At 33.4% G+C, this 16,851-nt stretch overlaps 1 protein-coding gene across 1 annotated transcript in view; it reads right to left on the reverse strand.

The window, feature by feature from the left end:
• Positions 1-16,851, reverse strand: part of ARHGAP10 (Rho GTPase activating protein 10) — a 119,798-nt gene that overhangs the window by 51,400 nt on the left and 51,547 nt on the right. Inside the window, exons 7-14 of the mRNA XM_026698128.2 lie at positions 16,665-16,769; positions 15,172-15,301; positions 13,606-13,712; positions 12,569-12,663; positions 10,638-10,719; positions 7,970-8,012; positions 6,777-6,842; positions 1,863-1,937 (exon numbers count right to left, since the gene is read on the reverse strand). Of these exons, the coding sequence (XP_026553913.1) occupies positions 1,863-1,937; positions 6,777-6,842; positions 7,970-8,012; positions 10,638-10,719; positions 12,569-12,663; positions 13,606-13,712; positions 15,172-15,301; positions 16,665-16,769 (703 nt within the window). The remainder of the gene's footprint in view (positions 1-1,862; positions 1,938-6,776; positions 6,843-7,969; positions 8,013-10,637; positions 10,720-12,568; positions 12,664-13,605; positions 13,713-15,171; positions 15,302-16,664; positions 16,770-16,851) is intronic.

Raw genomic sequence — 16,851 nt, forward strand, 5'->3', positions numbered from 1 at the left:
TAAATTATTTAAACCTGCACATCTGTTTTATGCATTTTCTATCCCCAACTTTATTTTTGCTTTCTCACAACATTCCTTTCCTCTTGCAAATCTTGCTAAGCCCAAGGATCACAATTTCGGAAATGAGGTCTTATGATTGCATACCTATCCAGGTAAGTTTTTGTAAGGCAGAACAATGTGCTGAAACATGATGCAGTAGCAGAATAGGTTTTCGTTTCCTGCTTTTCCATAAAAAACAAGCTTAAAAAATGAATAACCTAAGAAGCATGGATCTCAGACAAAGGCCATAGGATAGTGGCTAATATTCTTTATAAAATAGAACCCAATAAGCTTCTATTTGATGCATATACAACAAAATACAAGGAAGTAGACTGCATTCTATAATATGTATATAAAAAGATTTTGGGGGTGTGTGACTTCAAATCAGTGTTGATTCCTTGCAATTGCCTGGATTAGTTCCTGAAGTTTTCTTTTTCAGAAGTGGTTTGCCTTTGCCTACTTCCGAGGACTGAGAGAGATTGGCCAAAGGTCACCCAGCTGACTTTGAGCCTAAGGTAAAATCTGAATTCATGGTCTTCTATTCTGTATCCTATGCATTAAACCACTGTACTAAACTGGAATTGCCATCAGCTATTTAAATTTAAACTGTTTTAATAACTTTCTCCAACAAAACAGTAGATTAAGTTGGGTTTTATGGATTTCCATAATAGGATTCATGCACTTTGTTTCAATAGCTTCTTTCTTTTACTTCCTAATTCTTCCTGAAGCTATAAGAAATATTGAGGTAGCTTTCTTAAGTCAATTGCTTTAATTGCTGATACCAATTAAAGATAGTTAATTAATAATCAGTCAGATCATCTTGACAAATTAATATGGCAAACAAGACAGTATTCTGTATAATATCTGTCATATTTTCAGCAGAGACACTCAGCATCATACAAGTGGCAAGGATTTGACAACAGTGCATACAGTAAAATAAAGTACTTTGCCATCCACATAATGTCTGAGGTAATGAGATGAATTCATTTGCTAGTTTCCTCTAGTTTTATCTGCCAAAGAACACTGTGTTATCAGCACAGATGGAGCTACATGCTCCTGGAGAGGAGCCTATTGCAAACTAGCTTCTCTGAATATCAATGAATCCTTGAGATTCTATCAAACGACAGGTTTGGAAGACACAGAAAGCTCAAGTAATCCAGGTAGTCTTTTTTATTATTGTTTTTTTAGAGTAATCCAGGTAGTCTGATATGATTTCATGTACTGCCAAAAGCTGTGCACAAGAAATATGAAAAATTTGCAGTGTTGACTATTACGGTGGGGTTGGGTAGTAGACAGATGAACACTCATAACAATATAGATGCCATATATTTGTGTCAGAATTAAATGAAAATGTTATCAAAGGGATGAGTATAATTTCCAAGAAAAATCACTAGAACTCAAAATAAGGATTAAACACATACAGACATATACATTTGCACTGAAATGAGAAAAATTTCAATATGTTAAAACTATCCTTTTATCTACTTTAAAAATATCTAAATATACTGTTTTCATTTCATCAGAATTTTGTCCCCTCATAATTAAGGAAAAACCTTGAACAAACTGCAAATATCTTAAATCTTTCAGATTTTCATATATTTTCAGATTTTTTTTTTACTTTGATGAATTAAAGGGCATAATGGGAACTTTGTATTAAAGCTTTGTATTAAATTATGCCCTCAATGTCCGTTAAAAAAGCCAATTCCCAACATCATTGCTTTCCTATCTTGACATGACTTAAAGAGAAAACTAAAAATTGAAAACAACATAAAAAGGAAATATACATATATAATGATAGAAGCAGATTTTAAAAATGAGCATACCCATCAACAAATTCAGAAGTCTCTGGACTTTTGAACTCACCCCGACAACTCTATACAGTCCTTGATCATTTATACCTAATAGAAACACAAAAGAATAAATAAAAGTTATTAAACATAAATAAGTCTTATATTTATTATAAGCATTTACCTGGCTCAGGAATGATGAACAGATTTGAAACAATTAATCCACTGACAACTAAAAACAGTTGGGAATTAGCTTTTAGAAACAGAAGAATACTGAAGAATGCATAAGGCTTCCCACAAACATCTCTTTAGTTACTGTGGAGACAAAATCCTAAACAGTGTAGGGTTTTTTTAAACCTGATTAAGTAAAATGGTATATAAGAGCTAACATAACATAATAACAAAATATTTGAAGAATTCAAATGCATCCATGCATCAATGAAAACACTTTTAGTTCAATATAGCAATAGCACTTAGACTTATATACCGCTTTATAGTGCTTTACAGGCCTCTCAAAGCAGTTTACAGAGTCAGCATATTGCCCCCAACAATATGGGTCTTCATTTTACCCACCTCGGAAGGATGGAAGGCTGAGTCAACCTTGAGCCTGGTGGGATTCGATCTGCCATATTGCAGTAGGAGTAGCTTGCAGTACTGCACTCTAACCACTGCGCCACCGAGGCTCCTCAATATACTGGTTAACATAGGTTCAATATTTTTCTCCCTGGTTAGTTCATAATTTAAATTATGACAAGTTAAGCTCTTTATCACACCTAAGACAATAAATATTAATCGAGAAGATACACCCAAACTTAAGGCACTATCTAACCATTGTAAACTTCAATTACATCTTGCCTATGAAGAGTATTGAAGTTGCTGTTGTTATTGTATGCAACATGAAATCACAGCTGGCAGTTTTTTAGCTGTTGTTGGACTTCCTACACATTGAGTTCTTCTCAAGAGCCTAGGATGTCATAATCTATCAATGTAGTATATGTGTAGTCCTAGTATGGTCTTTGTAAAAGACAGATAGAAATTTTGCCAATGTGCCAAAAAAATTTGGTATGGTATCCAGTGTGCCAATAACTACTGCGACCACCATGGCCAATTTATGCCATAATCTTTCAACTTCAGTTTTTAGATATTGATCTTTGTGATCTTCTGCAGCTTTTGGTCTTCCGTTCTACTATCCCTTGGTATTGCCACAGCAATTATCTATGCTCTCCTCTTTTCAACCAGTTATATAAATTGCAGTATTTATATTTTCAGTTTTTTCAGTTAGTATACCTAGTTTTATAACATGGAACTGCTAATAGTGACAAAGATCTCATAATTTCTAATTATTTTTCTATGACACAATCCTAACAGTTCCAAGAAACGGTTAGAAAATATAATAAATCTGTATGTTTTCAGGATATGTATTTCCTGAATTGCTAACAGTAAAGACAAAAGAAAATAATAATATGGATCAAGCTAAAAATCACACTAATCCTGAGGTGTGCAAAATAATTTAACACTCTTAAAATACAATTATCAGGGAATTTAACAAATTTTAATTTCTTGTACATAAAACATGGTTTATTTTAATAGATAATAGAAAAAATAGTTAACACTTCTCAGAGTTATTAAAATAAATTATTTGATCATATAAATCTTAATTGTTTTTGTTTGTGGAAATTTATGAAACATGTTACTGTGAAGCTTTCTGTCCTTTCAAAATCAATGAGTTCTTTGCTAGAGATTTGGTTGTGGCAACAGAAATCTTTGCTATATTTAGAAAGATAAAAGTAAGCTTTATTTCCAAAGCAGTTCATTTTCCAGGCACATAAACCTAAAACGAACAGAAAACCAACACTATCCTTGGAGCACCCTAATGAATCTATATGCCTAATAAATAGGAGGAAGGAGGAATAAGTGCATGGGCTGCACTAAATGGACTTGCCAACCAAATCTTGTACAGCAGGGGGACCACTTACAGCCCAGTTCACATAATGTCCTTTTAGCCTGCAAAACCTTTTCTGAGCAGAACTATTGACAACTGAACACATATTTTCCTGACATTTTAAAAAGTATCATCTTTAAAAGAATAATTATAATAGCAGTAGCACTTAGGCTTATATACCACTTCACAGCGCTTTACTGTCCTTTCTAAGCAGTTTACAGTCAACATATGGCCCCCAACAATCCGGGTTTTCATTTTACTGAACTTGGAAGGATGGAAGCTGAGTCAATCTTGAACTGGTCAGAATCAAACTGCTAACAGTTGGTAGAATTATCTGCAATATTGCATTCTAATCACTGCACTACCACAGCTCTTGAAAATAAAATGTCCTCCAAATCCCAGTTTCACCCATGTTTTCCTCCCACTACTTTGCAGCCTTCTATCTTCACAGTCAAAGTATAAGTGAAGCCCTTGTCACTTAAAACAGGGGTTTCCAACTTTGGCAACCTTAAGCCTGGTAGATTTCAACTCCCAGCAAAGCTGGCTGGGGAATTCTGGGTGTTAAAGTCCTCCCGGCTTAAAGTTGCCAAGGTTGGAGACCCCTGACTTAAAAGGATGACACCGTCTGTTCTACAGAACTGAACTATAAAAATATTTGGTGGCAGCTATAATTTTTTCCAACATAATGCAATGAGATTTCCAAACATCTGTTTGTCTAAAGTAGCTGAAACTTGTATGCTTCATTTCTTCATGATGTTTCTGTAAAATATATTATTTCTGCCTTTTCCTTTTCTAACAATTCAATGCAGTTAAGACTAACAGCAAAAAGTATTACTTTGTTTATCCTTCCCAGAATCTAGGCAACTGAAAACAAGCAAAATTAAATCCTTGGAGACTTTCCCAGAAAATACAGTATACTGCTGGTTGGGAGGCAGTCCAGCAAACACAAATGATTAACACATGGTAAGATAGCTTAACTACTGCAGGGATAACAATTTTCTTACTGTATTACCTCCCTTTGCCTTTCCTAGCTCCCGCCCAAAAACACTTAATCCTTCAAGCTATTACATGCTAAAGCACCATTTTAGTCACCAAAACCTCTAGCTATTAATACAATTGTCCATTATTATCTGCTGTTATTCCCACTAACATATTCTACTCTTAAAGGGACAAAACTTCTACTTCTCCTAAGTCAATGAAAACATCAAAGTTCTTCTTTTTCCTTTGTCCTGGGGTAGGTGCTAGTGTTACATTGTTTCCCTTAGGAGAACAACTGGTACTTTCATATAAATTCTTAATTTATAGTGATTTCCACTGCAATACCCTGGACACGATCCATTACTTACCATCACTCAGGTATTGGTAAGCAATTGAGAAGGTATTGTTGACATTATCCCATCTACTTTGTCTGAGAATCTCAGTATATCACAGCTTCAGCCATTTGAAAATATGAAGATATGGTAAAAAGATTGAATACTAACAAGTTAACTAGTGACCTGATGATAGTCAGAATTCTTAGTGAAAATACGCAATAATAGGTAATAGAAAATACATGTTTTTTCTTTTATTTTAATTTACATATATCACTTTTTAAATATTTTTGTCTAACTCTTTTGTTTCTGTTCAATTATTATTATTTTGGTTTTGCAGTTTAATCTTTTGAAAAAAATAAAACATTGTAAAAAAAAGCAACAATATATTAAAGATTTTGGTTTGATCACATCAATCTAATATTATTTGTTATTTAAAGCATCTTGTATGCTCCCAAATATTACTGACATTTCCTAGGTGTAAAGCTTATATGTGAATATGATTTGGGAGATCAACTAAAATATACTAAAGCAGCAAAATCAAGCTATAGCTATTCAGATGTTATTAGACTTAAACCTAATTTACCCATGGTTGATAAGATACAAACTATAGTCCTAGAATTCATAAAAACTCAATTCTTATTCTGAACATATTTTGTAGAATGAATATTTTAATGCCTATGACAGACCTTAGTAGTCTTGTAGAGCTATTTTGAAAAGCAGTTTCAAGATTTTTATTATAGTCCTTTCAATTCCTCACTTGTGCAAATCTTGCTGTAGTAGATCTCAAGGAATAATAGCTTACTGCTGCCATCTATCTTTCCAGCAATGAATTATTATAACAAGTGAAGAAAATGCAGGAAAGACATTAAAATGAATATATGGGAAGTGAAGTATGAATTCTCAGAAGAGGAATATATTAGAATGCTATGTGCAATTCTGCAAAACGCTATTTTGTCCCTTTCCCAAGTCATCTTTTCATACGTTTTGTGTTCATTTCATAGGTGGACAACGTGACTTCCTTTATTGTGATACACAGACAGTAACAGTAACAAGATAAATGTTCTGTTCCAGTTGTATAAAATATCTGTATAAAATATGTGTGTAAGTCAGCAACTCTGTTAAGTTTCTTTTTTGAAAAGAGAAAAGTATGATCTGCAAACAACGTTGCTGAGAAGAAGCGGGGAGCCAGATTACACACACACACACACACACACACACACACACACACACACACACAGAGTCTAATGGCTTTGGATTCTTTCTCTGCCAGCATGCCTGTTCAGAATTGCTGGAGAAAAGAGGATATTATTACAAGACTTCTTCCTTCCTCCCAAGAGTCCTGTGACTGAGCAGGATTGCTGCAAAAAAAGAAACCTAATCTCCCTTCCTCTCTATGACAATGAAAGAAAGATACATTTGTGCAAGATGTAGGAATACTGTAAAACATAAAGATGATCATGGAGACCCAAATATGGAGATGAAAAGTTCCCTGTTCATGATTTATTTGGTACCTTAAAAAGGTGGCCCTAGCAAGAAAACCATTCGGGCTCAAGGATTATGCTCATGAAACAGCAAAGCTGAGTAGAAGTTGGAATGTTCCCACTTTTCCACTCTGTTTTTATCCCCATGAATGTTCATTAGGGGCAAGATGAAAGGTTATTTCTTTCTGTTCAATCCACGAATTCTTGTCTTTACCTCTTTTTTCAATAGCACTAATGCATTTTCTGAGAATTGTGAATCCAATCTTATCTAGCTGCGCACCTAAGAAGACAAAATATTGAAAATATTTCAGCTCTAATGAAATATGTTCCATGTTACAATAAAAGATCACTTATATAAAAAAATTTTAGCTATAGCTAAACAAACAACTAAAGCGGGGGAAGGGATTTTACCATTGAAGTGGGGAAAGGGTTTTAAAAGCAATATATATTAACCCAATATATGGCTATTGGGTTTATTACATAAACAGTTGTTTTCTCCTTTTGTTTATATTATATCTAATTGTGTCACAAAATAAAATTACTTTGAAAAGAAAGTTGAAATATGCATAAAAAACAAACATTCTTCATTAATAGCACTTACCCCCAAAAGTATTATTTTGCACTTTTATCCTGCTACACTAAACAACAACAATAATATGATTCTTTGTTCATTTCCACTGATATTCAGTGGAAACTGAAAAGTATGAGCTGAAATTTAGATACATTTAGATTTCAATTCTGAATCAAACTAAGGGGGCATCAGAGCTTTTTCTAAAATACAGCCTGAAGCAACTATTGAATAAAATTGCAACACAATTTTGTTTCAAATGATTTTTTTATCTCATAGCTAGAATAGTAAGTAGTCATCAATTTACAACAGTTCATTTAATAACTCTTTTCAAAGATACAAAGACACTTACAAAAAAGTGACTAATGGCCGTTTTTCACACTTACAACCATCGCAGCATCCCCATGGTCACATGATCAAAATTTGGATGCTCGACAACTGACTCACACTTATAAGGAGATCATCCCCTTTTACAACCTCCTGACAAAGTCAATGGGAAAGCCAGATTCACTTAACAACCATGTAACTAATTTAACAATTGCAGTGATTCACTTAACAACTTTTACAAGAAAGGTCATAAAATGGGGCAAAATTCATCTGCCAAATGTCTCGCTTAACAGCAGAAATTATGGATTCAATTGTAGATGTAAGTCGAGGATTACTTATACACAAGATAGAATAAAGTTTATTTGTTTGTTTAACAAATTTATTTAGCCAACCAACTGATCTGTGGCTAATCTGGGCAGCTCACAATTTTTCAAAAAAATCCAGAATAGAGTCAGGAATTATTCTGGAAAATTTAATTTTAATTTGAAGATTGTTTTAACTCTAGTACTTACTTCCCTCTTTTTGTGTATTAGTCTTGTTCAAATTGAGAAACACCTAACAAAACACAAAACACAAAACAAAAAGAAAGGTAAACTTCTAACTGTACTCAAGATACAAGCAATTAAACATCTGGGTAAGGAAGAAATGCACACTCTTTTAAAAGACAAAAATGAGTTGTTTAGAATTGAATCAAAATACTACTTGGTCAGTTAATTTCTTTGAAACTAAGAATTTCTAATTTTCATCTGTTTCTACATGCATAAATAAGCATTGTTCTGAATGGTATAGTTGACCAATGCAAATTACATCAGAATCAAGCCAGAGGACTGGGTTCATAATTTCCTTCCATAATCCAAATAATGGCACTAGAGGCAGAGGAAAATCCAAACCCTCCTCAGGCATCTATAACTGCTTTTAAGTGTCAGCAATTACATGGCATCTTTTGGGATGTTAATTTTGCTAACACTGCAGATGTAGGCACTCTCAAATAAACGAGAGGCTGTGCTTTGTTGAAGTCCTCTGAATTGGACAGACAAGACGAATTGGATTAGCCTTACAAACCAGAGAGGTCTTATCCCTCTTCTAAATTCTTAAGACTTCTGACAGAACCTCCCTACTGATTATCATACTTTCTTCATTCTGTTTTCAATATTTCAATATATTAAGGAACCTTATATAATCCATTCTCCTCTTACTTCTATTTTTGTATTTATTTTGTAGTGTTGCCTGGGGTAGTATGTATTTGTTAATGGTTTTTTTTTAAATTCTAACGACCTTCCTTCCAAAGGAAAGATGATCCTTCAAAATTATTTGTACATTTTATGCTGTTTCCTTCATTTAATTTTTTTTCACACTGAAAAGGAGCTTCTGATTTGTTAATAATATTTTAATTTCTGCATGTCTAAACTGTATAATTTGGTAATGTGTGGACAGAAAAGGAAACTGGAACTTCAACAAGATATATTATCATTATTTATATCTTTTAAATTATGTTAAATTTAATTATGAGAAATGAAAGAAAATTAATACAGTATAAATATCATACTTGGTATTTCTACATACACAAATACTTGATGTAGACCAAGAGTGAAGTGTTTCTTTAAAACTGTAGACATAAACAGTAACATTTCTGAGATAACCCTTCTTATTAAGGCTGTCAATTTATATCGTAAGACTTAATGATACTGGACATTTTTTTCAAGTTTTGTTTCCTGAAAAACTTTTGGTGACTATGATAGACCCCTTCAAACTGAAAACAAATATAATTTCAGAATGACTGTATCACACAGGAATCTTGAGAAATATGAAAAGATTAATTTAACTATGTTGTATTTAATTGCCTAATGTTTCCATCAGCATTGATGGATTCCAGTTACCCTGGTACCATTTTTCCATGGTGGTAGTGTCCTGGTTAAATCTTTCACCATTCTTGTTACTGACTGCACTAGATTTTCAGGAAAGAAGTGCAAGTGTGAATGTAGAAAATGAATATTAAGTGACATGTTGCACTTCATGTTCTGATATGCTGGAAAGGGTTTGTCAATCAGCTGGTTGTAGTTTGATGCTCTATAGTTGCTAAGAAAATTGTCAACAACATCCTTGAATGTTTTTTCAGATGCTTTTCTTTGGCCCCACTAACAGATCTTCAAACAGATATGTCATTAATGACCTATGCCATATGCAAGCAAAATTGCTTTCACCAATTTTGGCATCAGTTATTCTTGCTCAAACAATGAATATCTTCACTTTCTTTGTTAATCGCTTTCACAAAACTTTTCAACAGTCCAAGTTTTATGTGAAGCAGTGACAAAGGTATCTATGTCAAATCAACAAGTAGTCCATGGGCCATGCTTTTCTGTCCTGAAAACAAATTCTTTCAGAGTGGCTGTTTCTTTTTAATGTAATGCAATTCTCTTGCATGGCCTGTCCCATACACATATGTAACAACAATACCTGGTATACAAATTGCATTACAAGCAGCAGAGAGCCATTACTTTTAGATATCTATAGATATTCCAGTTATACTGGATATTCAACAACAATTCCATGTTGTTTTTGTATGTTTCTTTCATTAGTGCAGCATAGCCAATAAGTACTGAAAGATGTACAAAACACACTTCTATAAAACAATATATATTAAATTACACGTTATTTTCTTTATTAGGAACCAAAACTTTGCAAGATACACCCAAAAGCATTCTGGAAGCAAAATCTTTGTTGTCCAACAAATTTACTTTAGGATAATTTTCTTCAAAAATGAAATAACAAAATTATGCTGTGACAGTTCTGGAAATTTTTAATTCAGAAAATCCAGTAACACATTTTCACACTTTTAGTCTATGTCTAATTTATACATTATACCTTTTCCTCTTACAAGGAACATTCATTTATTCCTAGGTGTATTTTTTGTATATATTTCCATATGTACATTTAAAAGCAGATAAACAGAAGCACATGCACATATATACCTTTAAATTGGAAAGTTCCATGCAACTGATCCATAAAATTCTATGCCAGTATACATGCATTAGTATTTAAAAGTGACCTATTCTGTTTTTTATGTAAGACATAATGCGTAAGTTGTGCCACACAAACTATACAATTAATAATACATATAGTCTGTGTTGCATTAGAAGTCTCTTCATGTTTACTTATGTGTAAAAATCATAATTCTCTTACAGTTTCCTTCCCATCTAAGGCTTCAAACCACATGTTCCTGTCCTCTTCTGAGAATGCTTGCAGGGTGAAAGGCATACCAGGTCTGGAAAAGCAGAGTATTTAAAGTTATTTAAATGACGAATGAACACTGATTTTCATGTATTGTAATGTTTTCATCACTACACTCTACAAATGCAACATCTTTGAAACTACCAGATGTCTTTGAAATTGTAATATAGTAGTTCATAGTGCTAGGTGAAAAAGAAAATAAGGCACACAAGCCAAAGCCTAATGTACAGGCGCATGCACACACACACATGCACACACACACACACACACACACACACACACACACACCTAGAAACAATGGTTTAGCATAATACATGAAGCAAGTCATTATATCTGAACTTGAAATTCTGGATGGCCTTAACTAAAGTTAATTAAAGTCAATTCCAAAAGACATTTTAGACCAATAGCATATATAAGCTTAAAGATTAGGAGGAGCCAGAGTGGTGTAGTGCTTAGAATGCTGTATTTCAGGCTGACTCTGCCCACTGCCAGGAGTTCAATCTTGACTGGCTCAAGTTTGGCTCATACTTCCATGTTTTTGAGGTCAGTAAAAGGAGGATCCAAATTGTTGAAGGAAATATGCTGACTCTGTAAACTGCTTATAAAGTACTATGGAGCAGTATATAAGTCTAAATGCCATTGCTATTGTTATTATTGAAGCTCATTAAAACAAGACATCAATAGTTATGGAATTTTTCCTGAAAGAATGACCAGAATGGTAAATTTAGTATTATTACATGTTTTTAATAATAACTTTTATTGAAAATATAAATATAGAAATGCAATATAAATTAAGAAAAATACAAAGGATAATTTGAAAGAACAGAAAGGCATGAAAGTGGATATGTCAATAACACTGGTGTCATTTACATTTAATTTATTTTTATTTTCTCTAATCTGTTAACTTTCATTTATTTTGCTTTGTATTTCTTACTTTTTTCCTGTACTTTCTATTTTGAAAAGGAATTGTGAAATGGGTATATGATATGGAAGCCCAGGAAAAATTTACACTAAAAGCATGCAGGGTTTAAAATTAGGATCCCTAGTGTGGTAAATAAGAATGTCAATGTACACATCACATCTCTCATGATAATCATAAATATTCTTGTCCAAGTTTTACTGTATCTTAAAAGTAAAAAAAAATGGGCATTTTCATCCCAATGATTTGAAAATGTTATCTAGCTAGTAAAAAAATGACAAAAATAGGGATAGAATTATGTTAGAAGAGATAGCAAATAGTGGTCTGATGCTTTGCAGTCTCCAGAAGATACAGCCATTTTGTACATGTCCCCATTTCAAAATTTCAAACAGATTGGGTATCTTTTAGTTTATAAGAATAGTTAGTCTACTTACATACCCTAATGCAAACACTGTGAATTTCCTTGTTTACCATATGTGCACATGAATTCCATTATTCCTATTGGTTTCAGTGCTACAGCTTTTAGCAAGATTATCAGAAGTATGAAAAAAAATTCTGATGAAGAACATGATACATATACAGGTTTTACAAGGAAAAGAGGATTGAGAAGTATCATATACTCTTCACTTGTATAAACTGTTGCCACACTGAAAATGGAAAATCCTGATTCTAGATGGCAAAATTAAACATACTGTTTTACAGGACCACAGATTTTGGCTGACCACAAAGAGACATATGATAAAAACAGTGTGCGTTGAAGTTATGATAAAATAATTATGGCCCCTTTCTCACTGTAGACATTCAAGCAGAAACTGGTTAGGGGTGCTTTATTTCTAGATTTCTTGCACTTTATGCGGGGCTGCTAAATGGATTTTAAGGTGCCTTTAATAAATTGAATAAATAAATTAATAAACTGAAATAAATTCACTTAAAAGTAATATTAAGATACACCTGACCAACTTACCTCTCTAGTACTTCCATATCAAAGCAAAATCTCCTATCTATAGAATCAGTATTCCTTTTAGTACAGTTCTGAAGTAGATAGACTTCCAATTCACCCTGAAATAAATTACACGAATACGACTATTACTAAAAATGTCAGGAAAAATGTGATTAATAACAGAAGTTTGTTATTGTTTGATTTGTTTAGAATGAAAGCATCCATCAATATTGTAGAATTTTTGGAACTGAATATAATGCATGCCTAGAATTCACTATATTATCAAATGAATTTCTCAGGGGTAACAGAATATTTACTGAATAACAGATGGGGTACTTCAGAAAATGTTTCTCATCATCTTATATGACAGTCAAGTTAAATTGGCTGACTGATCTTTTAAGATATTGGGCATAGAAGAGGAAGAATCCTTTCAACAAAAATCATTCTACCTTAATTGCTACTAATACAGAAAGAAGCCTATACAATGAGCATACATCAGCACAGTGGTTAGAATGCAGTATTGCAGGCTAATTCTGATCACTGTCAGCAGTTTGATCTGGTAGTGGTATATAATCTAAATACTATTGCTATACTGATAATTTAGAAAGGACATAGGAAAGATAAATATTGTAAGAACACTGAAATGCTGCAGATTTCAAATATTTAACATTCAAACAGTTATCAAAGAGTTTTTTGAACTTGAAAACCACTAATATGAACAGGTTTTCTGAAAAAAGACATATTGTGCAAGGGTAATGTATATTTGAATAAATAAAATGAATGTAATAAAAAAATGGTCAATGGAATTTAATTTTTGTGCCTTACTAGGAAGTTATTACAAATAAGCTTTTAAATAACTGTGGTAATAATGAATTACTATGGATAAAATATGTGCATTTTGTTAAAGCTTTCCAAAATTGAATTTCAGAACCCTCCAAGCTTATTATTTGTAATTCCTAATATTGTATCTAACTATAAAAAGAAAATGTCAAATGCACATAGAAGCAGTATAGAACGTATTTTCCCTCTTTTACTGTTCTTTTGATATGAAATATACTCACACTTTTTCCTCCTGATCTGTGTTCAAAAGGTAACATAGTAAACTTCTTTGATTCCTTCTTATACATGCAATAATGTTTTATCCAACTGGAACCAAATGGTGCAGGTCCTTCACAAAACAGTAATAATTAAAACTTCAAATTGTTAGTTATACACTGATGTTTTTCAGATTCTTACACATGAATCCAAATCAAATAAATAAATACAACCAATGTATGTATTCTGGTTAACAGAATCACAACAGCAAAAACAATAGAAAATGTAAAATTATTCTAAGAATATGGAAATACAGTAAACGTAGGGAATTAAAATGAGAAGAGAAAAAAACTTTTATTCAGGTAGTTCTCATTTAACTACCACAATAGAACTAGCAACACCATTGCTAAATTATGAGGGCATTAAGCAAAACAGCACGTGACCATGATGTACTTATACTATCATGTCTTCTGCAGTCATTAAGCAAATCATACATGGTTATAAATTGAGACTGTGACTCATGATTTTACTGCCAGCTCCACTGCTTGTGCTTCTCGGAAGTACACAAATGGAAAACACATGACTATGGGGTGCTATGACAGTTGTAAATGCTCACTGGTTACAAAGCACCCACATTTCCATCACACAACCACGGGAATGCTGCAATGAGTGTAAATATGAGGAACAGTCATAAAGTTAATTTTTCAGGTATGTCTTAGCTTTAACTCACTAAGCAGAACAGTCATTAAGTAAGACTTGCCCATAAGTAATCAGTTTATTCAAATTTTAGCAGAAAAAAACATTGCTAAATAGCCTGTATGTATTTTTACAAATTCTTACCATAAAACTAAACAAATACTGTGTTTCTCACAAAATAAAGGCTGGGCCTCATTTTTTTTTTGACAGCTAGGCCGTCTTTTCGGGGATGACTGAATTTCCTCTCCCATCTAGAGCGGCCCATATGCACGTACCTCACTGCGAGGCCGCTTCTATCGGCCAATGAAAGCTCCCTGAAGGCAGAGTCCCCAGCCGCTTCAGGGCGAGGCATGGCTGCCCGTGTCTCCTCGCCATTAGGCAGGGTCTTTCGGGCGATGGAAGCTCCCCAAGTGCAGTCACCAGCCACATCTATCGGCCAGTAGAAGCGGCTTCGTGGCGAGGGGGTGTGTGCGCTCGCCCCGAGGCCACTTCTACCAGCCAATCGAAGTGGCTGGTGACTGCACTTGGGGAGCTTCCATCGCCTGAAAGACACTGCCTAATGGCGAGGGGACACGGGCAGCCACGCCTCGCCCAGAAGCGGCTGGGGACTCTACCTTCGGGGAGCTTCTATTGGCTGATGTTCTATTGGTAGATCAGAGTATTCTAGCCTAGGCTACCTGCAGGGCATTCCTAAAGGCAAGTTTTCTCCCTACCCCCCCCGCCCTTTCCCCCCATTTCTCTTCACCTCGTGTAGTTCTAACGAACGATGTGAGAAATGGCGGGGAAACACATGGTTTAAATAAGCCTAAATTTTGGGGGTGGGGCTTAATTTCAGCTCATGCCTAGAAATCATGCTGGGCCTTCCTATTGGTGGAGGCCGTATTGTTGTAGCTTACTTTTTTCCTGCACATAAAGATAACCTTCCATTGCAAACTGATTTGCTCTTTTGTGTTTTTTGGGATTTTGCTTGATTTTGTTCATGAGGTCTTCCACTTCTGATCTTGTTCCCTCAAAACGATTCCTTGTCTGCAAGAAAAGATTTTAAAACTTAACAGTAAAAAACCATAAGCATGTAATTCTAAAAAGAAATCAAAACAACTAATAACTTCCTGGTATTTTATATCTCTTTGTAATTATATATAGCTACAAATATATTAAATACAATTTTCCAGATAACAGAAACATGGAAGATTACAACTCTTCCAAAGTTTCATTCTGGTTGCTGAAACTTACTAACTGGAGATGGTAGGGAATGATCTGGCTTTGTATGTATATATACCTTTTGTCTTAATTTCTGGAGACTGCATTTTTTTAAATTTCATTTATATACCATTTCTATTATAAACAACTCAATACTACTACTATTTTCTCCTATTTTTCCCTATAATAACAACCTTGTGAGATGAGTTGAACTGAAAGAAAGTGACTGACCCAGCAGACTTTCATGCTTAATGAAATTCATTCAAGTTTTTTTTGACATTTTTGGAAGTGGTTTTCCTTTGCCTTTTTCCTATGGTTGACAATCAATGCCTAGACCAAAGTCATCCAACTAACTGAACTGAACTGAAGTTCGTAAACTGAAGAAGTTCTTGGATGAGAAGTGAAATGTTTTCAAAGGAAAAAAAATCCAAGTCCAGTTGCCTTTTAGAAAAACACTTCTGGGACAACCATGACCTGGATGAATGAGAATCTACAGACATTTAAAGTGGATGATATGCATTTTGAAGACATCGTTGTGTCTAACTCGCATATGAAAGCCTATCAAATTGATAACAGTGCTACCAATACTAATTTCTCCTGAAATTGGATTAATTATTATATAATAATTTACATTAACTTAACATATAATACAATATAATGAAATAGGACAATACAAGACAATACACTATATAAAAGCTGTCTTAATATTTAAGTTTCTAATGGCTGTTCAGAACTTTAGTTTTGATTTCATATAAAAGTATGAACATAATCATAGATAATTGCTTATAATACCAATCTTCCATATAGAAATTTAATTTTTCAGTTTATATTACAATTTCTAATTATTTGATACATAATGCCCAATATATGGAACTGTCAAAAAATTATTTTATATATATTTCAACTTATTTAAAAATAATGGAAAATTATTTATTAAAAATTAATACAGAAAAGAATTTCATTTTTTATTTTCAATTGTGAAATTATACAAAATGTGCAGAAATATTTATTTGGTTACTACAGAAAGTCTTAACAAGTCATATAGCATATTAACCTGCAGATGGCATTACATTTCAAAAGTTCTGTAGAAAATCATTACAGATCATGCATTACAGAAATACAAAATTGAAGTAGCAGGGTCAGAGTTAAAGATGGACATATTTTACAATCGAAGGATGGCTTCACTTACATTCTGGATATTGATCTGCAGATCCATTTTGTAATGGTTAAAATCTTTGGCAAGTTCATAACCTTGATGGTAGAATGTGAACATGCCCTGAAAAAACGACAGGACCTAAAAACACAATAAGATTTTTCTTTTTATTTAGATGGCAAAGGAGTATTTCTTTTACTTCCTTTTACTTTCCTCTTAGTTT

Source organism: Pseudonaja textilis, chromosome 6 (assembly GCF_049901715.1).
Source record: "Pseudonaja textilis isolate UNSWEBS1 chromosome 6, rPseTex1.2, whole genome shotgun sequence".
Classification (NCBI taxonomy): domain Eukaryota; kingdom Metazoa; phylum Chordata; class Lepidosauria; order Squamata; family Elapidae; genus Pseudonaja; species Pseudonaja textilis.